Genomic DNA, 22,846 nt, shown 5'->3' with positions numbered 1-22,846 from the left:
ACATATTATGAATATTTTAACTTTTCTGCTTCATCTCTAATTTGACACGTGATCATATTAATGTTAAATAATTAATTATTCTACAACGTTTTAGATTTTTGGATCTTTTCTGACGAAAAATCATTTCAATTTTTGTATCAAATTAAACAAAAGATTATCATATTGTTGTGTGGTTACTGTTATCACACTTATCTGTGGCATCCATACAAAAATAACTGAAAGCAAAATATTAAGAAAAACAGAAAAATATAATAACAAAGCAGAATAAAGTGGAACTATAGGGAAAATCCACTGCGTGCGTTGTGATGTTTTGGCCGAAGAATCTCACCAATAGTAGAAAAGAAAAAATGCCAACAAATCCAAAAGATTTATGGACTTTTTATTATACCAATTGCAATTATGGAGAAAACATAAAGGGGATCATAAAAAACATTCATTCTTCTGCTGTTGATATGTTCACGTAACACATTTCAATGCAGTCCATATTGAAAGACAAAAAAAAGTCACTATCCATAATATAAAAAAAAAAATCCATTTAAAAAAACACACTTAAATAATAAAATGGAATTATATAAGTTTCACAAGAGAATGAACATAAATTAATAGAGAATCATCTTTTTATTTTTTATCTTTTCCGATTTATTTATTGTTCCATTTGACGAAAAGAATATTAAAATTTCTTAATTAGTCCGGAAAAAGGCCAAAGCAAGAAACCAAAACCCATCATTCCTTTTTCTTCTTCTTCTTCTTCATCGCCACAGCCACAGCCACCGAATCAGATTTTTTGTATATATCTACGATCAAAGCATTCTCGTTTTCGAATTCTGATAATGGTTGTTCTATAAAACTCGCATTTCTTAGATTAGTCTCATCAAAATTTTGCATTTTTTTTTTCTTATCCCAAATAAAATACCACTGAAAGAGAGAAATTAGAAAAAGCTCGCAACTTTTTGATTCCTCTGTTTGGAATTTTTGTTCTGATCTGAAAAATAATGGCTGCGATCACTGAGATGCCCACTGATCCAAATAAGGTAATCAACGATGGTGGTGACGGAATTGAGAAGACGGAATCTAAACCGGAAACCGAATCGGACCTCAAAACCAAATCATCCAAACCGGAATATGATCAAATGAAGAAGCTTGTGGCTATGTTCAAGAAACTCAATCCTCAAGCTAAGGAGTTTTTCCCTTCTTACAAGAAGAATCTCTCTTCTGACGATTCTAAAAAGCCATCTGCTGAAGACAACAACAACAACAACAACAAAAAGGATGGCACTCACCGGAGGGTATGTAATAATCCTGTTTCTCACTGATACATTTTGATTGTAAAGTTTGGATTTTTTTGTTGAATCTGTTAATGGGTTTGGGTTGTTTTCATATGATTGTCAGATTACGTTTCTCAATTGAGTTATTTGTGCTGGAAAGTCTCTAGCTTTGAAGGTTCAAATAGAAAAGTTTTGGTTTTTGATCTTGTTTTGTTTGTTCTGGTTGTTCCATAAGTTACATTGTCAAGTTTTGCAACACTTAAGTTTTGTTAAAGTCTCTAGCTTTACATAAGTTTTGGTAAACTGTCTGTTTTTTTTGTTTTGTGGATTACAGAGAAGAAACAACTTTAACCAAGGGAGGAGACTGAGGTTACCTGGAAGAGCTTCTAAGGCTCAGAGGGAGGATAGTATTAGAAGAACAGTATACGTCTCTGACATTGATCAGAGTGTAAGTTACCTTAAAGACTCTCTCTTCAGGTTTTCAGAAATGTAGTTCAATGTTGCATTCATTAATTACCTATATAATATTGTTTTTTCAATTAGGTGACTGAGGAAGTCCTTGCTGGCTTGTTCAGCAGCTGTGGACAAGTAAGTTGAACTCCTTTTTAAGATTTTTATTGCCGGTTGTTATCTATTGTTGTTGAAGTAATGACATAGCATTCTTCTTCTGAAGGTTGTTGATTGTCGAATCTGTGGAGATCCAAATTCAGTTCTTCGCTTTGCGTTTGTTGAGTTTTCTGATGACCGTAAGTTAAAGCTATTGGAGTTTTTTTGTTAATCTTCTTTACCAAAAATTCAAGTCTCAAATTTGACTTACATTAGTATTGAATGTTTTAAATAAATAAACAGAAGGTGCACGAGCGGCTTTAACTCTCGGTGGAACATTGATTGGATTTTACCCAGTTAGAGTCTTACCTTCAAAAACTGCTATTCTTCCAGTGAATCCCACATTTCTCCCCAGGGTAACTAGAGACTGCTATCAAATTCGATTCTAGTATATTCAGTGTTGTAACTAAAACTTGTGGTTTCCACTATTTCCTTTGGTGTTTTATCTTTATCCAGTCAGAAGATGAAAGAGAGATGTGTACAAGGACCATCTACTGCACAAATGTTGACAAGAATGTAAACACTTTTTTTCCAGTTAATATATATTTTGCATTTACGTCCTTGTTCCCAGTTTGAAGATAGTTCCTTTAAACTGCAGGCTACTGAAGATGATGTCAAAACCTTCTTTCAGTCTGGATGCGGTGAGGTCAGTCCAGAATCCAAACACTCTACTATGTTCTTCTTTCTGAAAGATAATATGAAATTTGTGAATGCCACAATAATACTCAAGTTTTCTTTTTTTTTTCTTTCTTATCTGCATAGGTTACTCGTTTAAGGCTTCTCGGTGACCAAATGCATTCTACTCGCATAGCTTTTGTTGAATTTGCCATGGTAAGCTCCTCAGATTCTGGTAAAAAACTCAGCTATTGTGTCTTACTGAACATCTGATTATATGTTTGTTTTCGGGATGAAAAAGGCAGAGAGTGCAGTTGCGGCACTAAACTGCAGCGGCTTAGTCTTAGGATCTCAGCCAATAAGGTACGTACAGGTTTCTCTTTTGTAATAAACCTTTCATTGAATATTCAAAATATGATATTAACTCTTTTGATTTCTTCAGGGTAAGCCCTTCAAAGACGCCAGTGAGATCACAAATCACTCGATCACCATCCACAAGCTAGGAGAAACTGACTCAGTACTAGCTTTTGCTGATGAAGGAGGGTGATGATGCAACATTTAGTTTTTCCTTTAGTAATATTTTCCAGTTGTCATTTTCTTTTTCCTAGAGCAGTTATATTTCCAGTTATGTAGTAGCTGGAAAGCAAAAGAAACCATGAGCATGCTCTTGTTCTGAGTTCTGAAACTTATTTTTAGTCTGAGACTACTACATTACAGTTTAATATCTTTCTCAAAGGAATTTTTGGAGCATTTTGGGGTGTTCTCGTGTAGGGTCTAGGCTTTAGTGAATAATCTTTTTTCGAACGGACTCATTGTTTTAATGTTTACCAACAGTTCAAAAGATGTTACCATAATGAAATTACAATGTTGTGTATATCAAATCAGGTCCCCAGTGTTGTACTATCACCATCTTCCTCACGAAAACAAAGTGGTACGATGCAATGGAAATTGACTGCATAAAGTTTTCCTTAAAACACAGTGGGAAAATATGAATGTGTCAAATATTCACTCTGTCATTGCCTGCAGTGTCTCTTTGCAATATAGATGTTCTCTTAAACTTCAACGTACCTCCAGCTCGGCTTGAAGCTTTTTTTCCAGCTTCCTTCAATCTGAGGTTAGTTTTCTTCCTGCAAGGAAACAAAGCAACAGTATGAATATTTTACTGAATATGGATACGTCTTCTGTCTATGTAAGTTCTCAATGTCATAGAAATACATGTCGCTACTATGTACCTTCAACGCATGAGTTCTTCACCATCAATCACCACCCGCTGGATATGCTTGATCTTGAACCATTCAAATTTTTTTCTGAATATCTTTTCTTTCAGTATAGGACAACCATTTATGCGCAGGAGAGACAGGGAGGAAGGAAAGCCTTCATCTGGTAGTGATGCTAACTTATCACATCCGCTGATTTCTAGCATCCTTAGAATCCTTAACGCTCTAAGTGCTTTGTTATTCAAAGTCCGGAGATTCTTGAATTCGCTTATCCGTAGAGAGTTAAGACCCCAAGGCAGGAGGTTAAGGTTTTCATCTGGTGGGAAAGATTCAACGTCATCATTTCCTCCCTTGATCTGAACATCACGCAAGTTAGGAAGGTTATTCAATTCCCACGCCATAGGTCTGAGCTTTGTGCAGAAATTGATGCAAAGCGTTTGAAGACTTTTCGGGAAACCGTAGTAAGTTCCCGAAGCATAGAACACAACGTGCTGAACTTCAGGACACTCGTTTATATGGATGGAAAGAAGAGAAGTGAACTCCTTCAAATCTGGAGGCAGTTTTTTGAGATTCCCACAATTCGAGATTAACAGTGACGTGAGTTTCAAGGTTCCCAGTCCGCTAGGGAAAAGTTTCAGCATCGGGCAATCCATAATCTCTAAGGACTCAAGAGCTAAACCAGCCACGGTGAAACCAATCAGTTTCTCACAGTGTCTTAATGAAAGGCTTCTGAGATTCTGGAAACTAGCAAACCGGAATTTCTGGAGATTGCTGCAACTACTGTCTATGAAGAGATCCTCGAGCTGTGGGAATATGAGATTTGTTTGCACAGTTTCTAAAAATTCCAACTTCATGCAATCTCTTATATACAGGGTTTTCAAAGTGGTGGAAGGGTATTCTCCAGGCAAAGCCTCCAGGGAATGGCAACTAACGACTAAAAGTTCTTGGAGACTGGGACAATCTTGCAACAAGCTCTCTGGTAGATATTTTTCTCTGAGGCATCCTTCAATATGTAGTCTTTTTATACTTGCAGAAACTTTTTTGAGCTGCGGAACTTTTGTCACTTTAATACTCTCAAAACCAGTTTCATCTTCGTCTACCTGAGGCATCCTTTTCCCATGAGTGCTAGCAGCAGCATCACTAGACGAGGTTCCAAAAATATCTTCATTGTTCCGTGATGAGCTTTCAGGTTCTGGCCTACATAGCTCCTTGTTTTCTTTATGCAGCTCTTCGTTTCTAGGCAAATATGGTTCTGAAATTTTGCCGTAGTCAACTTTAGTGGAATCTGGAAGCCCCTTCAAGAAATTTTTTGTGAGTCTGGGGCAACTTTTAATGGTCAGTTTATCAAGGCGTGGAAAGATCCGACCTTCTAGTTCAGGAAAACGCCATTCTTCCCATCTTGGCATGTCGTAGAAACTTAGATCCTCAAGGCATGGAAATGGTTCTAGGGTCGAGACATTGTCGTTCTCACCGTAGAAAAACTCTAGACCAACCTTCTGCAGTATCTTGAATTTCTCAATGCTAAGGTACTTTAGTTTTGGTAGCTGTCCCAGTGACGGCAGCAATATACAGAGACTGCAGCTTGTCAAAGAGACAGAGGTCATGCTGGTGAATGAAGTATGACCCAACCACTTAGGAAATGTTGCACCCCCATACGAGTTTATGCTAACCTTTTTCAAGTTATGATGAGGTTGCAGCATTTGGAGCAACCCACTTTGCTCACAAGCTATTGTATTGCAACCAGAAATTTCCATATTCCATGTGAGGACCAACTTTTTGAGGAGTGGCTTTTCCCTCAAACAAGCGGCACTTGTTTCTTCTAAGGTAACCACATTTTGCAGCTCAGAGATGTGAAGTGTCCCTCGAAGATGAGAAAGTTCTCTCAATTCTTCCAACGAGGCCCCATTCAGATTTCCTACAACGAAATTTGACAGATTCTGCAAGCTTGTAAGTTTACTAATTCCCAATGGCATCTCTACTAATGGAGTCCGTAAGAGGACGAGATAACGCAAGTTGATGAGGTCTACTATGCTTGCTGTCAGTCTTCTTAGTTGACGGCAATTTGACAAGAAAAGCGTCTGTAGATTATGGAGTCCCATCACAAAAGCTGGAATTTCTATCACTTCGGTGTTGGACAGATCTAGATATCGCAGCGTCATTAGTCCCTCGAATGATTCAGGCAATCTGGTTATATGGTAATGAGACAAGCTAAGAATACGTAGACACCTCAATGTCTGTTCTGAGAAGTCTGGCAACGGGTCCAGAGCTTTCTCTACTAGTTTAGAACACCCAAAAGATGAGACAACTAGCGGAAGAAAGGTTCTCAGATACTTAGCTCCACGGATGAGAGTGGAAGCTACAGAAGAATCCCATTGCTTCCCACAAAAGGATATATGTCGGACCCTCTTTGGTATCTGCTGCACTAAACTCTCATCTTCCAGCCTGTAGCAAAAATCTACTGCAACAGTTTTAGCTAAATCATTCATGAGATCGTGCATTGTAAACCTTTTCTTAGAGTCCACTGACTGGAGAAAAGATCTAGCAACTAAATCATCGAGGTACTTGTTACCAGTGTCTTCCAATCTTTGGTTGCTCCCGGTCCCGGGTTGGTATAAGAGGTCAGCTGCCATCCATAGAAGCACCAAGTTCTTCCTATCAACCTCGTAACCCTTTGGGAATATGGAGCAGAATGCAAAACATTGCTTAAGGTGACAAGGGAGAGAATCATAGCTCCGCCTTAGAACTTCAAGGACATCGGTAGTGTAGTGTAAGAAATTGCTTGATACAACTTCCCATTCACTGAGATCTGGCTTGGATTGGAGATGAGATGCGATAAATGTTGCTGCTAATGGCAAGCCCTTACATTGTTCTGCGATCTTTTTGCCAACTCTTTCTTGTTCTTGGTCTATAGAGCTTACTGACTTATTCTCCAAAACAGAACTACGGATCAGCTCCCAGCATTCTGTGTCAGTCATCAGCTTCAGTTGGTAGGTTTGAGCGGCCTGCGTGATAGAAGCGACAATATCATTTTGAGTAGTTATAACTATTTTGCTTCCTTCGGATGCGCCAGTGAAAGCAGAGAGGAAAAGTTTCCATTCTGAACTGCCCTCAGACAAAAAATCATCTAGAACAAGTAGAAACCTCTTCCCCGCAAGCGTTTCCATCAGCTGACCTTGAAGTGAAGGTAGATACTCAGTGTTAGCTACAGCAGAAGTGATTGTTTGGAGAACATCTTTGGTTACCCTGAAGACATCAAATTCTTGACCAACATTGATCCATACTTTATGATCAAAATACCTGGCCAGATTTTCGTCATTGTAAACGACTTGTACGAGTGCAGTCTTTCCAATCCCTGGCATACCATTAACTGAGATAACAAGAGGAGTTCCACAGGGAACTATACCAATAGACAATATCAAATTGGTTAAGGCTAGCTTATCTGCCTCTCGCCCAAGATATCTGTCATGCGAATAAAGAAGACGACTCATGTGTGACCTTGGCACCCACTGTGCTTCTCTCAGTCCAAGCACTTTTATTTGACCCACAAGACGTTCCAGTAGTGCAAGCACGCCGGGTATCTTTTCATGAGCCATGTCATGCATCTTTTTCTCTTCTTCTTGCGGAAAATTAGAATTCCATGTCCAATGCTTCCGAGTAAGTAATGGAATCATAGATAGGACTTCGAGAATATTTTCTGCCTTGAAGGAAGCATCTTGGAATTCAGTGAGCCACCTTCTAACTCCTTCAACATCATCTGCTTTTTGATCTGCATCAGCAAGCACCTGAGTTCCAGCCAGCAAAGACGCCTTCATTTTCCCCAGTTCATTGATTTCCGAAGGTGTCGTAGCAATACGGTCAAGCCGGTTAAACGCCTCCAAACAATCTAATAAATGAGGGTTTGTCATGTTCTCTCCTTGAAAGCTTGTTGAATGAGACTGAGAGACTTGTACGCTCTATGCCTTTCGTCCAGGTTCTTTGTCTGATCACCCGCAACTATGAGAGGATGAAGGGAGACGACTTTCCATCAAAACATAACCAATAAAGATACTCCTAATATTCCAGGATGTCCAAATCTGCTTCCGTCCTTACCATCATCAAATTAAAGGTTTTCTTAGTTGTAAATACTTTTATTTTTTTAGAAAGATGCACGACGTAACGTGCAATTTATTATGTAGCTTTGTTTATCGTAAATTAATACTAGTTTAATACTGGTACAACAAGTTTTCATTTGTTTATTTATTTAAAAGTCAATGGAATGGCCTAGTGGATCTCATCAACTGCAAAAATAAAGATGGAACAAAAATAACCTTCAATTTCTTGGTTGACGTTAGCTTCACAAAGACTGAAAGGATGTTTCTCGTTGCGACGATTCTCTCAGGTATCATAGCAGGTCTTATCAAGGCTGTATCGTCTGCTGTTGTCAAGGAATTCCTAAAGGCGCAAAAAGATAGTGAGACAATACATGAGAGGGTGCACACCGCACTTTTGATTATAAGTGCAGTGCTTATTGATGCAGAGGAGAAGCAAATTAAGAACCATGCAGTGCAATCTTGGCTCAATGAGCTAAAAGACGCCTTATACCAGGCCGAGGATGTTCTTGATGATATTGCTACAGATGATCTTCGCAAAGAATCTACCAACTTGTCTGACATGGTAACTACCAAATTGACTTACATGATGCCCGCCTGCTGTTCGATCGGCGATTTAAAGAAGGTGAAGGAGAGTCTCGAGCGTCTAGCCTCACAGATAGGTTACCTCAACTTGAAAATCGACACACAGGCGATGACACACATAGCAAGATTGAGGACAACATCTCTATTTGAAGAACAAAGAGTGTTCGGTAGACATGCAGACAAGGAGAAGATCAAAGGATTCTTGAAGCCGGATGATAAAGACAATATGAAGATGGTTGGCAGGGCAACAATAGGAAAGTACCTGGACAATGAGAAGCACTTAGAGAATCAAAGCGTGATATCCGTGATAGCCATTGTGGGGATTGGAGGGGTTGGCAAGACCACACTTGCACAAGTCATGTACAATGAAGAGCACTTAAATAATCATTTTACAAAAAAAGCATGGATTTATATGTCAGAGGGGGTTGATGTTTTCAGCCTTACCAAGACAGTTTACGAGTCGATCACTTCAAGCCAATGTTATTTTACTGACTTAAATCTACTTCAGGTTAGCTTGAAAGAGAAGTTAGGAAAAGAAAAAATTCTGCTCGTTTTTGATGATATGTGGAGCTGGAGTGAAACTTGTAAGGAATGGGATCTGCTATGCCTACCCTTTGCATATGCTGCTGAGGGGAGCCGGATTATTGTGACGACAAGAAGTCACCATGTTGCAAAAAATGTTTGTGCCGCTAGCTACACCCTCACACTTCAGCCTCTATCTGATAAAGAATGCTTGGAGCTGTTCAAGGATCGAGTACGTGATGCTCATGATCAAAATCTAAATCCAAAACTGGAAGATCTTGAAAAAGAGATACTGGATAAATGCAAAGGCTTGCCTTTGGCTGCAAAAGCATTTGGTGGTCTGTTACGGTTTAACAGAGAAGTTGATAATTGGAGGAGGATCCTAGACAGCAAGATCTGGACTCTTCCAAGTTGTTCGACCAACATACTCCCAGTTTTACGAGTCAGCTACCATTACCTTCCACCTCACTTGAAACGATGCTTTGCCTACTGCTCCATATTTCCAAAAGGGCATGCTTTCGAAAAGGAAAGAGTAGTTCTTTTGTGGATGGCTGAGGGACTCGTGGAGAAGGTGGATAACACAGAGAGAACAGAACATGTTGGAGATTTATACTTTTCAGAACTAGTTTCAAGGTCACTGTTCCAACAAGGCAGGGATACAAAGTTCACAATGCATGATCTTATCAACGAGCTAGCTCAATTTGCAGCAGGGGAGTCCTCCTTCAAGTTTGAGAATCAAATTCAAGGAGTTTCAGGAAAAACCAGGCACATATCATTCTTACGAGACCAATATAGTGGCGAGGCTATAAAGTTTGAGGTACTGCACAATGCAAAGTCTTTACGAACTTTTCTTCCTTTGAGCGATGGAAACTCTTCCGAAATCTGCAATTTAAATACTATGGTCAGAGACAAGTTACTTCCGAGTCTTACCTGGCTGCGTGTATTGTCTTTGTCACACTATAGTTTGGTGATGTTGTCCGGTACTTAGACCTTTCTGGAACTGATCTCAAGAAACTTCCACCATCCGTTTGTTTTCTGTATAATCTTCAGACTCTTCTGCTAGCGTACTGTTACAATCTGATCGAGCTAGACGAAGCTATCTGCAATCTTACCAGGCTGAATCATCTTGATCTGACTGATACAGTGGACTTGAAACAGATACCAAAACACTTTGGTAGATTGAAGAAGCTCCAGACTCTTACCAGTTTCGTTGTTGGCAAAGGGGAAAAGATCTCTGTACTCAAGAGAATTTACATAACTTGGCGGAAAACTCACAATCCTCGACCTGCATAACATTGGGGATATCAACGACGCGGAAGAAGCAAATTTGGAGAGCAAGACCCATCTGAAAGAGATAGATTTTACTTGGAGAACACAAACTCGTGTCGAGAGCTATTATCCAATGAAGGATAATGAAGAGGCAATCTTTGACAAGTTACGTCCAAATAACCAGATAGAGAAACTCACCGTAACAAAATATTATGGGAAAAGTTTCCCTACGTGGATGAGTGATCCTTCTTTCGCTCGCTAGCATCGAACGCTTAAAACTCATTGAGTGCAAAAATTGTAAGCATCTGCCATCTCTTGGGGGACTTCCAGGTCTCAAGGAACTCTGGATTTCAAACCTCAAGGAGCTGAAAAGCATAGGTTCAGAATTCTACTACAGCAATTCTGAACCGAGTGTTCAAAGACTACAACAACCGTTTAAGTCTCTTCGAGTATTGTCATTTGAAGACATGCCAATTTGGGAAGAGTGGGTGAATGTAGAGGTCTATGGAGGAACACTATTCCCTAACCTCGAGGAACTTGTGATAGAAAGATGTCCAGAACTGGTCAGTAGTCTACCGGGCCGTTTCCCTTCTCTGATCACTCTACTAATTCATCAGTGTCAAAAGTTAGTTTTTCAGCCGGATGTACGTAAGTATAAACAGCTTCAACAAGAAGGAATAACTAGAGACAGTGAGCTCTCTAGCCACATTTCCGCTCGCTGAGCAAGTCAATAAGAAAAGAAACTAAACGAAGGTTTATTGAGTAAGTCTTTAGTCGCTCTGTTTCTCTTTTGTAACAAAACCTTTCATTGAATATAGGTTTTTTTATATGAAATGTTTTGAAATCTTCATGGGTAAGCCCTTCAAAGACACCAGTGAGACCGCGAATCACTCGACCACCATCGCCAAACTAGGAGAAAACAGAAGCGAAGAGGCTTGCTGATGAAGGAGTGAAGTGATGCAACACTCAGTTTTTTTTTTTTTTTTTTTTAGTTTCAGTCCTCCTTCTTTTATTATAGAGCAGTCAATTTCCAGTTACAGCAGCAACCATGAACAATGAACATGCTTCTTGAATTTGGAGTTGTTGTTCGGAGTTCTTAGACTTATTGAGTCATATCATCTTCCTTAAAAGGAATTATTTTTGGATCATTTTTGTTCTTCTCAGGCAGCAAAAAGAATTACTGTTATGTTGACGCTAATTATGAGGTTTCTTGGATCAATGTAGAAGTATAATTTATTTTTCCTCGGGTATTAAAAACTCTGGGGACTAAATTGCAAAATAAATAATTGGATCATTTTGGTGCTTCTTATTAGTGAAAAATATCTAAGTACGTATTCGTTTGTCACCTCGTTGTAGGGCGAATCTGATTCATGATTAGATGTAGGACAATAAGTAAGTACTCGTGTTATTGTTAGCATAATTTATCCGACAATAGGATTTTTGGATCAATTGGAAAGTATAGTTGTTTCTCCGTCGGATATAAAATCTTTAGGGACGAAATCACAAATACGCAGTTCTTGGTCACCTGAAACGGTGTCGTGCAGGAAAACCCCCTTCATTTTTCCGATTGAACACAGTAGAGAGTAAAAACTCAAAACCCTCGAATCCTCTCAATCGATCGACAACCGCCATTGTTTACAAAAGAAGAGATCTGTAGATGAGAGGTGCTTTAGGAAGAAGATTCACAAACCCTAATGGCTTCACCATTGCATCCATAGTCAAACAAACTCCATTTCTCACCCAATCCACATCTCATTTCTCCTCCGACTCCGCCGGCCGTGGTCGTGGACGTGGTTCCGGTGGTGATGGAGGGTTTCCCGCCGCTGGAAGGGGACAATTCGGTTTGAATCGTGAACCGGAAAAGGCTAGCGAACCGGTAGTGGTTCCTGGACGTGAACCGTCGTCGTCATCTGCCGGCGGTTATGGTCATGGTCGTGGTCGCCCGATCCAATCTGATTCGGTATCTCCTGCGTTTTCTTCTTTCGTTAGACCTGATTCTTCTAGCGTTGGCCGTGGTAGAGGATCCGTTGGGTCAGACTCCGTTTCACCTTTCGCTCCTGAACCTCCTCGCCATTCGCCGCCTCCACCGCAGCAACAACAACACTCACAATCGCAGCAGCAGAAGCAACCCAGTGATGAATCTGAGGGAAGTCCTGTATTTTCGAAGCTACAGGAGATGAAGGACGTTACTTCGTCGCCACCTCCACCACAACCAGAGTCTAAATCTGGTCAAGCTGATCCACCTATTACCATATTCAATGCGTTAGGAAGTGAAGTTTCACATCCAAGTGGAGCAGGTCGAGGGAAGCCTCTTGTGGGATCTGCTCCAATCCAACAAGAAGAAAACCGTCACATTAGACGTCCTCAGCCTCCACCACCGCAGCAGCAGCGTTCACAACCGCAGCAGAAGCGGGTTCAAACGCCTAGGGATGAAACTCCCAGGCCAAAATTGAGTATGGAAGAGGCTGGAAGAAGAGCAAGGAGCGAGCTTTCGCGGGGTGAGGCTGAAGGAGGAGGCGCTGTGAGGGGAAGAGGAGGGAGAGGAAGAGGAAGAGGAGCTAGAGGGAGAGGCAGAGGAAGAGGTGGTGAAAATTGGAGAGATGATAAGAAAGAAGAAGAAGGTGAACAAGAGGCTATGAGTATATTCGCTGGAGATTCAGCTGATGGTGAGAAGTTTGCTAAGAAAATGGGACCTGAGTTGATGAAAACGTTAGCAGAAGGTTTTGAGGAAGTATGCGAAAAGGCGTTGCCTTCCACTACTCATGATGCCATTATAGATGCCTATGACACCAATCTCATGGTAACAGTTTCTGTGTTTTGTTAAGTATACAACTTCCTTTGGTGACACTGAAACTGAAAACAGTATTAGGAGTAGTGTCATGTCATTAAGATTGATTCATTTTGCTATAATGTGGTAGAATTGGTTGTGTTGGATTTGCAGTTTAGAAGTTGTTTGACTTAAAATGGACAATTTACAAAAGTAAGGAATCAGTTCGTCTTGTAGGATTCTCAGATATATATAACTTCCTCTGAGGTTTTTGTTCTTTCATTGTGAAATTGGTCTTTCAGCCAAATGACTGATGGAGAAAGTTCCTTTGTTGTTGTTTGGTTTTGCATTGTAATGGATATTGAGTCTCTAAGTCTTCTCTGTCTTTCTCTGTTTTTTTGCTTTGTAGATTGAGTGTGAGCCAGAATACATTATGCCAGACTTTGGATCGAATCCTGACATTGATGAGAAGCCACCAATGTCTCTGCGTGAGTGTCTTGAGAAAGTGAAGCCTTTCATAGTGGCTTATGAGGGAATCAAGGATCAAGAAGAATGGGAGGTAAATACCGTTCAATTTGTGAATTTTGTTTATTATGAAATCCATGCAATTTTTGTTTCAGTTGATGATCACTTGAAATTTCTCCCGTTTTTGCAGGAAGCAATTAATGAAGCGATGGCACAAGCTCCCCTTATGAAAGAGATTGTTGATCACTACAGTGGTCCTGATCGAGTAACTGCTAAGAAACAGAATGAGGAACTCGATAGAATTGCTACAACGATTCCGAAAAGTGCACCTGATTCCGTGAAACGATTTGCAGATCGTGCAGCTCTTACTCTTAAGGTTTGATCTCTTTAACCAAAACCCAAACTTTTACCATCAAATATATCTAAAGAGGTATTGATGTTTTTCTGAAACTTTTTGGCAATGCAGAGTAATCCTGGTTGGGGCTTTGACAAGAAATACCAGTTCATGGACAAGCTCGTTTTGGAGGTGTCACAAAGCTACAAATAGATAACTCAGATTTTAAACTCCTTTAAAAGCTTCATTGGCGGTTGAGTTTATATAGATCGTACTCTAGATCTTGCCTCTACTTAAAACGGTACCCATTTCTTTTGAACAAGTACTCGAAATTTGGGCGTTAGCTTTTTTCGTCATGCGTTTTGAGGGTTCCCGTAATAACGGCATTGTTCTTTCGATTATTGTTACTCAAGAGATTGTATTGTATCCTTTTTCTTTAAGGGGTCATAAAAGGCTTAAGCCTGTTCTTAAAAATTCTGTGTAATAGAAAAGAGAATGGTTCTTGACTGTTAGTGTTAATGCATGCCTTAACAGAGAAGTAGAGATCAGTGTCTGTTCATCGAAAATCTTTTTGTTCGAACTTCGAACCAATAGCGTAGAAACATATTTGGTCACTTGCATAATTGCAGCTGCGGTTGTGGGACTTGTGGCGGCAGCTTTAACCGTAACCATGATCTCGTCACATAGTAATATTTACTTATTTAGAGACTTTCTTTAGCAAAGTTGATATGCACACTGGTTCTATCTCTTTCTTTTATGAAACACTTTTCCCACTAGTTGATGTATGTTGGGAATGTGATATTCTTCTTTTTAATTAATACACATTTACAATTTATAATTTATAATTTATAACATATAATAGATAATATTGGGGTGTAAACAAAACCTTTTTACTATATATATAATAATTAGTTTATGAAAAAAAAAATTGTGACTGCATGGTAAGATTCCTAGTTGATATTAAAAAGAAAAAAAAAACCTAAAAAGTAAAATCTTGTGAAAGGTAAGAAGTTTTTTTTTTTTCGTCTGAATGATTTCATTGATATACCACAGGTGAATTACAAGGTGAAATTACAAGAGCTGGCAAGGAAATAAATCCTTCCAGAGGCTAGAGCCGGCAAGCACAAAACGGTTCTGGAGACTTAAAGGGAAAAAACCCAGACAAGCTTAAAACATAGCATCCAAATAGATTACAATCCGGATCAAGATCTAGAGATCCAAAAAAGACAATAAAAACTTAAAACTTCTTATAAAATTAAAATTAAAACAGATCTGAGATAAGAAAAACCACACAAACGGATTAAAACCAGAATCTCCTTTACCACAATACTTGACCTGGATTGAAGTGCCGTGCGATCCTCTTTTTGTTGCTCCGGCGTGGAACTACGGAGGCGGTGAGACACCTTCAAGCCCTAAAGACTCTTCAAGAGGAAAGAAAGGGATCTAGATCTACGATGGTGAGATTTCTTCATCTGAGACAGTGAGCGAAATCGGTTGATAACTGTCTCTGCCTTGGAAGGAGCGGCCAAATCTGCAAATGTGCTTGACTGAAACACAAGAACCAAACGACAAAGCAACAAAGCTAAGGATAAGAAGATTTAAGCTTTTTAAAATCTAGATCTGAATACTAGATCTAATGCCGTTGGGAGAAAGAAGATGGATGAGCCGAGATATAGAAGAAACAAAACTAAAACAAAAGAGAGAAACCGACTCCGGTGCTAAGGAAGCCACCGGAGCCGGTTAAACTAAGCAGCGGCGGTGGTTTTAGGTTAGAGAAAAGACAGAGAGGTTTTTAGGTTTTTTTTAGAGAGAGAGGGTGTGAAAAGGTAAGAAGTTAGTAAAATCAATTATTACACACCCAATTTCTGAAATACAATTGTTATCAATATTGAAACATCGTTCTGTTTTATTTAAACTCTGTCTATCTCACTCTTCCCCTTCGAGCACGTTGAGAGAATGTGAGAAACTGTGGCCAAACTTTCTTTAGTGGTTGAGTTATTGGACCTCCAATAATGCATATTTGTATGTTATCCGGAAATAGGACTCTAACTTAAATCTATGGTTTAGTAGGTCTCTAAAATGTCTTTCACGGAATTAGATAAAAAATCAACAAATCCCTGGTTTTCCTATTAAATGCGTATTAATCCCCTCATTATGTCACATGCATGCATCTTCTACATTCGTCTTTAACTCTGCTATATATAAGTTCCCAAACGAAACCAAAAAGAAAAGAAAAAAATTCATGAATGATACGTATAAACTTATTGCTATAGTCATCATCGCCGGCGTATTAACGGTAGTTGTTTTCATAATGTTTTCATGTTTCATGGGCAAGAAGAAGAAGAAGAAGCTTCAGCTACAGCAGCAGCCACAGACACCGCAATGGCTGCGAGGAATTGTTTCTGCTCCTACATATCAGCCAAGGAACATTGATGTGGAAAGTGGTAAATGATAATTTTTTTTCTCTTAAATATATAATGTAAGTTTTTCATCAAGGTGTGGCAGATTTGACGTCGATTTTTGTTTTTTTCATGAAGATGGCTTTCGGAGTAAAAGCGACACCATTGTGAAGAAATCTCTTGCTCCGATTAAACCATTCACTGTAGATGGCAGCTCGCGCTACCAGGCGACTAAAAGATTGGAGAGGGTTCGGGGTAATAGAGATGATGGATCAGCTTTCGGTGGTGGTTGTGGTGGCAGTGGCGGCGGTGACAGCGGTTGTGGTGGCAGTCACTGTGGTGGTGGTGGTGGATGTGGTTGAGGGGGAGGAGGAGGTGGAGGAAGTGGAGGTGGATGTGGGGGCGGCTCTTAAAACTCGAGGTTCTCTTAGTTATTAATTAGGTAATTATAGTTATTTATTTCTGTTTTGGACATTAGCTTTTTCGTCACCGGATTTATTACCGTGGTAATAACGGCATTGTTGTTTCGATTTTAGCTATTGTATCCTTCTTTAATGGGTTATATAAAGGGTTGATCCTGTCTTGAATCTATGTAAAGCATAAAAGATCGACTCTTGATTGTTTTTAGGTTCCAATGTCTAATACATGTAACATGCCTTAAAACCTAACAGAGACGATAAATCAAAGAAAGAGATATTAGAGTTTAATTTGTTTATTCATTTCAAAATCTTTTTGTTTGAACAATTCCGTAGGAACATATATATATATGGTCACTTGCGATAGTTGCATCTGTGGATACTGCCGCCGCTACAACCGTAAACCACGATCTGCTGCTATGGTAGTATGGTCAAACGAAATGTTCTAAAAGTGTGTGTGATTTCTTTTTCTTTCCTTTTTTCTTACTTACCACAAGACAAACAAGCCTTGCGTGGTCCGAGTCCTATTACCACATACTATTAACAAGTAGCTTTAATATATATATATGGAGCTATAGTACTCAAAAGAGAGTTTATTCATTTCTCAACAAATTTGCTTAGGTATGTAGAATTGAATGGATCTCCTATGTATTTGAAAGAAATAACGGCCACATTCGTTAGCATAATCGAAATTTCCTATGCAATTTCTTGTATCGTTTAAAGACAAATAATATGTTATGAATATTTCGTAAGTTTTATATATACAAAGTCAATGAACGGAGATTTAGGTGTTTCTACATATAAAGGAAAAAAACATTTCATCACACATGTATTATAGATACATCTTTTTCGTAAAAACAAGGACAAAAGCTGTCGCTGAGTTTTACTATACGATCTCGATGGTTCGTATGTTTTGCTGTTTCTTCAGCCGGAAGAAGAAAAAGCCTTCGTCATCCTCGTCTTCACCGCCGCAAGATATCAAAAAGGGTAAACCCGGAGAGAAAGATGGAGGTCTTCGTGTGATGACGTCAGGTAGTAAGACAAGAACTAGCAGGGCTTTTAGCCGCGGCAAAGGGTGCCTTTGTGGTGATGGTGCAGGCTGTGGAGGTTGCGGCGGTTGCGGAGGTTAAAACATTTCATTGTCATTGTTATGTAATAATGGTTTTCTTATTCGTGTGATCGTAATTTTTGTATACATATACGGTTGTGATCATCCTTTGTGAGTGGAAATGAATGTACAATATATATTAGATGCTCTACTGTATGATGAATCATGTAAGTGAAAATTACTACTATTTTGTAATTTTGAAATTTACGGTTTACAATTGGTTAGAGATACACTTTTCCTAAATATATACGCTCCAATATAAACTTTCAGTACAATCAATATTTTAATCAAAATTTTGTGAATAAATTACTTTTTATTTTTTGGCCAACAAATTACATTTCTAAGGGTAATAGTGATTAATATTATATGACATGTCATAGTATTCTTTTTTTTTTTTTAAAACGAAACTATTACAGTAGTGTATATATACATTATACTGAAATTCCTCTAAACTTTTCCGTACATACTTATAACTAGATTTGGACCCGTGCTACAGCACGGGTTGAAATACATTTTATTATTTTTAAAATATTATATATGTATTTGTATATAATATTATTTGGATGCAACTCATGCAAATAATTTTTATTGTAAATATTATTCATGAAATGTAAATGTATTATGTAAGTCTTATATTGTTAATTTTAACCCGTGTTAGAGTATATAAAATTATTAATCCGTGCTAGAGTGTGTCCAGCAGCTTCCGTGCTAGAGTATATAAAAATTTAACTCGTGCTTGAGTTTGTAAGTCTTAAAATTATAATATAAAAACAAAATTCAATCTGTGCTCTAGCATGGTCCTAATTTTTATTGAACGTTATGGTTTATCAATAAAATCTGTGGAAAGTAAATTTCTAATATTGTGTTTAAAGATCTTTGGAAACAACTTGATATATGACTAAAATCTTCTAAAAATACAATTTGAAAGATCCATGATTTTATTTATTACCATTAATATATCAATTATCAATTTGGAATATTTCCAATTAAGGTTGCACCCAATATTTAGGTGTAACCATTAATATATGAATTAATCTATAACCTATCTATAACCTATTTGTAATCATTTATAATTAATTAAAAATATAAAGTCTACAAAAAATATGTTGTGTACTTCTTTTTATTAAAAAAGAGATCATTTGAAATAACTCCGCGATTATAATTTTAAATTAAATAATATAATTTAATCACTATAATATAAACTATATTGTGTACTTCTCTTTATTTTATATTATAATATAAATAATATAAACTATGTTATGTACTTTTCTTTTATTAAAAAGAAGATCATTTGAAATAACTATGTTGTGATCTTCATGATATATTTGCTCCACGATTTATGGATTTATTATTTATTATCTATAGGCATGGGCATTCGGGTACCCGTTTGGATTCGGTTCGGGTATTTTGGGTTTTCGGGTTTTCGGATTTAGAGATATAGGATCCGTTCGGGTATTTCTAGACTTCGGGTTCGGATCGGGTTTGGTTTGGGTATTTCGGATTCGGATTCGGATTACCCGAAATTCACAAAACTCAAAATTTTAGTATCTAATTTAGTGTAAATTATTCAATAATACGCAATATATTTAAAAATTTAGAGTATTTTCTACCCAAGTTTACTAATAAACAGTTTAAATATTTCAAATTGTCAAAGATATCTAAATATCTGAATATTTTGAACACTTATATTATTAAAATTATAAATATTAATAATATATTACTACTATATATTAATAATGTTGGTATATTCGGATACCCGTTCGGATTTCGATTCGGATCGGATTCGGATTCAGGTTTTCGGATTTAGAGATTTAGAATCCGTTCGGGTATTTTACAATTTCGGATACGGATTCGGATCGAGTTTTTTGGATCGGGTTCGGATCGGATATTCGAATCCGGGTATTTTGCCTAGACCTAATCTATATACTCCACGATTTATGGATTTATTATTTATTATCTATATATAAAGGGTTATCTTATGAAGAGTACATGGTTAATGTATATCTTATATATAACTTATTAGTATGCATTTGTAACCATTTATATAGTCTACAAAACTTAAGTTGTGTACTTCCCTTTTATTAAAAGGGGATTCTATATGGCTCGGTTGTTCTAAGCTAGCCGTTTCTTGTTTACATCGGAAAATTTGAGTCATTTTCTTGTCATACGTTTTATAATGATTTTGCGGTAGAGTAACATACATTTTTCAACAGTTATCAAGTTAATTATCATGTATCTGTCGTGAAATTGTTTGGATATTGGATGAATTTTCCTTTTCAAAAATGTCTCTCTTTTCTTTTTTCTTTGTTTCCTTCTTTTCTCGTAGATTTGTATAAATAGAATGTTTCCAACATTTGCAGCATGCGTGACTGATGTGTTAATGTGTTATGGACCGGGTAAGTCACGCTTTCTATTTTTCGTAATTTGACGGGAATATATAGCTTGCTTGGTCTTCCAGCAAGCTCAATAGTATATCTAGTTTCATTAAAATATTCGATCCAAAAAGATAAATGTGTAATATATATCAAGTGTAGACATGACATGAGTATATATATGACATATCTAATGAATATATTATAACCCATAAATCTAAAAGTCATATTTTCCGTGGAATTTCAACTATTCAATCTATCACTTGGTTCTTATTTTAGATTTGACCGTATAATATATACATTTTTATTCTTTCTTAAAAACTAAATAAATAGTTAGAATTATTCCATTTATTTGCTAGTAGATTGAAATTTCACTGTAAATACTTGTATTCGTACGCTACAAATTATATAGGTTAATGTTGTCAGCTTATATATTAAAAGTCAACGGAAATATGGGGCTAATTAATTACACTTCCAGAGTATCATTTTGGCATTATAATGTTTTGTTACTATTATCGAGGTGGGTCTTCTCTTATGCTATTACGTGTGTCGCAAGGAGGCCGAACCGATGGATGACATCAAGAAACGTGAAACGACGACGACCGAGGACGAAAGATGGAGGTTTTGTTGTACGGTTTATAATTATTGCACATGAGTGATGTGTATAGACTGTAAATTAATTTAAGTAACGAGCTTTCAATTTTTATATATGTAATTTCACGGTAAAGGTTGCTTGGTCTTCAAACGAATCTATCAATCATCTAAATTCGTAAAAAAATATTTCATTCAACAAGAGAATGGGATGATCATATATGAAGTGTAGTTGTTGCATAGATGACATATCTTATGATTATTCAATCCAAAAATATATAAAGTCTTATTTCCAAAAATTTCAACTATTCATTCTATTAATAGGATCTCATTTTATATTTGACTACGGTATAATATGTATCTACATTTGTTTTCTTGAAAAGTTATTAATCAACAAGAACGGATCTATTAATTGCTAGAAGATTGAAAAATTCGACTGCAATTTCTTGTATACGTCAGAAAAATATATACAAATATGTTCAATATGTTTTAAGCTTATCTTTAAAGCCAACGGTAACTTAGACCTATATATATGAATGGACAATACTTTATATTTGCATCATTACATTTTCAGAAACATTTAAAGACAAAAAGGTTCATAATTAAGTAGTATTGCCATTATAAATTTAAAATCTTTTGTTAATACTAGGCCATCGCGATGGGTCTTCTCTTATGCTATTACATGTGCCGCAAGGAGGAGGAGCCGACGTCATCTCCTCGGGGAGATGATGTAAAGAAAGGTGAAACGGCGGGAACAAAAGATGGAGGTCTTGTTGTCATGTCGTCTTCGGGAAAAAGTAAGACCAAAGGGTGTTGTTGCGGCGGAGGAAATGGTCGTGGTCCCTTCGCAGGTGGAGGGGGTTGCGGCGGCGGCGGTGGCGGTGGTGGTGGAGGTGGTGGCGGTTGTGGTGGAGGTGGTTAGAAATTAGGGTTATGTAATAATTATGATTTCTTGTGTGTGTGATTTTGGGCATGTAAGATACAGAAATGATCACTATGTGTGATTTTGGGCATAACAAAAAATAAAAATAAGATTACTATGTAAATTTTAATTCTTGCCTAGAAAAAGGAGTATATATGAATATCTATATTTATTTGTCAATGTGCTAAAAAGGTAAAATAAATAAATTAATGTACATATATATATATATATACACTAAATAAAGTCTTATATCGATGATATTGGAAATTTAAGTGATAACTTATATAAACTTGAATTCCAATCATATATAATGAGTTTCAAATTAATTAAGGCCATGAATGGTAGGGAGTTTTTAAATGGTTTATAGATTATGGTTTTTTGTTTTTAGTTTTTGGTTTTGATTTTTGAATTTTTAGTTTTTGCAATAAAAGAAAAATGAGAATTGTCGCAAGTGTTTTTAAAAAATCTCTAATAATGTGGATTTTGGTTTCTATTAATAAAAACCTAAAAAATATTTTTTAGGGAATTCATTAGACTAAAATCTTGATTGAAGAAAAAATAGGTTTTTCAAAAACAAAATCCAAAAACTATTGTAGAATTTACTACCATCGCCTAAATTATGTTTGATATATTAAAATTTAGATAAATAATAAATAGGAGAATTTTTGGTTTAAGGAATAAAGGAAGATATACGTTCTCATCAAGTATGAGAAAATTCACTTGAATGAGTTTATTTTAGGTTTTTAAAAGTTTATCGCTTCTCACTTTCTTGTAAGACTCACAACGGTTTAACAATATATAAGAATTTTTTTTGTTTAGATGATCTAATCTTATTATATATGATAATTGTTTTATAATTATCTTTTTATATATCATCTACTTTATAAAATTCAACTAAAATTAATTATAAATACAATTCTTAACACATACTAAAAATATTTAATTGATCAAAAGTACTATGTCAGATGACCAAAAACGAATTGTTATATATAACTATATACAAGTAAATTTTAAATATCATATGAAGTACCTAGAAATCTACAAAACTTCAATTTTTTGACATGGCATGTGATAAGTAATAATAACCAATTATTCCACTGTTACAGACTTTTCAAATTATGATTGTTATGATCAAAAAACTCTCATTATCTCTAGAGCAAAAAAAAAAAAAAAAAAAAAAACCAATCTCACTATGTAATGCATCTCGTCCATTTCTTGGACCTCCAATAATGCATATATTTGTATGTTATCCGGATATAGACTCTAACTTTAAATCTATGGTTTAGTAGGTCTCTAAAACTATTT

The 22,846-nt window shown here is 36.8% G+C and overlaps 2 protein-coding genes, 1 long non-coding RNA gene and 2 pseudogenes across 6 annotated transcripts; 4 read left to right on the top strand and 1 right to left on the bottom strand.

Annotated features, from left to right (window-relative positions):
* Positions 1 to 596: 596 nt before the first annotated feature.
* LOC104758716 (polyadenylate-binding protein-interacting protein 8) lies at positions 597 to 3,236 on the top strand. Of its 2 annotated transcripts, none has more exons than XM_010481637.3 (10): positions 597 to 1,286; positions 1,600 to 1,713; positions 1,809 to 1,853; positions 1,939 to 2,011; positions 2,115 to 2,227; positions 2,328 to 2,387; positions 2,470 to 2,517; positions 2,634 to 2,702; positions 2,788 to 2,849; positions 2,929 to 3,236. In XM_010481637.3, the coding sequence occupies exons 1-10, from the start codon at positions 993 to 995 to the stop codon at positions 2,987 to 2,989; spliced, it is 939 nt and encodes a 312-aa protein (XP_010479939.1). In that variant the 5' UTR covers positions 597 to 992; the 3' UTR covers positions 2,990 to 3,236. The 2 variants fall into 2 exon arrangements, with proteins under 2 accessions (XP_010479939.1, XP_010479941.1); XM_010481639.3 differs by having other exon boundaries at positions 628 to 1,286; positions 2,792 to 2,849.
* A 44-nt stretch (positions 3,237 to 3,280) lies between these two features.
* On the bottom strand, positions 3,281 to 7,974 carry LOC104758717 (putative disease resistance protein At3g14460 pseudogene; annotated as a pseudogene). Its single transcript, XR_015587158.1, has 2 exons — positions 3,719 to 7,974; positions 3,281 to 3,613 (listed from the first exon to the last, which is right to left on the bottom strand). The product of XR_015587158.1 is annotated as a putative disease resistance protein At3g14460 pseudogene (transcript).
* A 61-nt stretch (positions 7,975 to 8,035) lies between these two features.
* LOC147924893 (putative disease resistance RPP13-like protein 1 pseudogene) lies at positions 8,036 to 11,317 on the top strand (annotated as a pseudogene). Its single transcript, XR_015587157.1, has one exon. The product of XR_015587157.1 is annotated as a putative disease resistance RPP13-like protein 1 pseudogene (transcript).
* A 232-nt stretch (positions 11,318 to 11,549) lies between these two features.
* LOC104758715 (uncharacterized) lies at positions 11,550 to 14,207 on the top strand. The gene is made up of 4 exons (XM_010481636.3): positions 11,550 to 12,967; positions 13,344 to 13,493; positions 13,590 to 13,775; positions 13,866 to 14,207. Exons 1-4 carry the CDS (start codon positions 11,825 to 11,827, stop codon positions 13,944 to 13,946), a joined length of 1,560 nt encoding a protein of 519 aa, XP_010479938.2. The 5' UTR covers positions 11,550 to 11,824; the 3' UTR covers positions 13,947 to 14,207.
* A 1,675-nt stretch (positions 14,208 to 15,882) lies between these two features.
* LOC104758714 (uncharacterized) lies at positions 15,883 to 16,721 on the top strand. Its single transcript, XR_015585849.1, has 2 exons — positions 15,883 to 16,177; positions 16,271 to 16,721. It is a non-coding gene; the product is annotated as an uncharacterized LOC104758714 (long non-coding RNA).
* The last annotated feature ends 6,125 nt before the right edge of the window (positions 16,722 to 22,846 follow it).

This window comes from Camelina sativa, chromosome 17 (genome assembly GCF_030686135.1).
Source record: "Camelina sativa cultivar CO46 ecotype springtype chromosome 17, ASM3068613v1".
Lineage (NCBI taxonomy): Eukaryota > Viridiplantae > Streptophyta > Magnoliopsida > Brassicales > Brassicaceae > Camelina > Camelina sativa.
The sequence above is the reverse complement of the archived record's forward strand: the minus strand, read 5'-3'. Positions and strand labels throughout refer to the sequence as shown.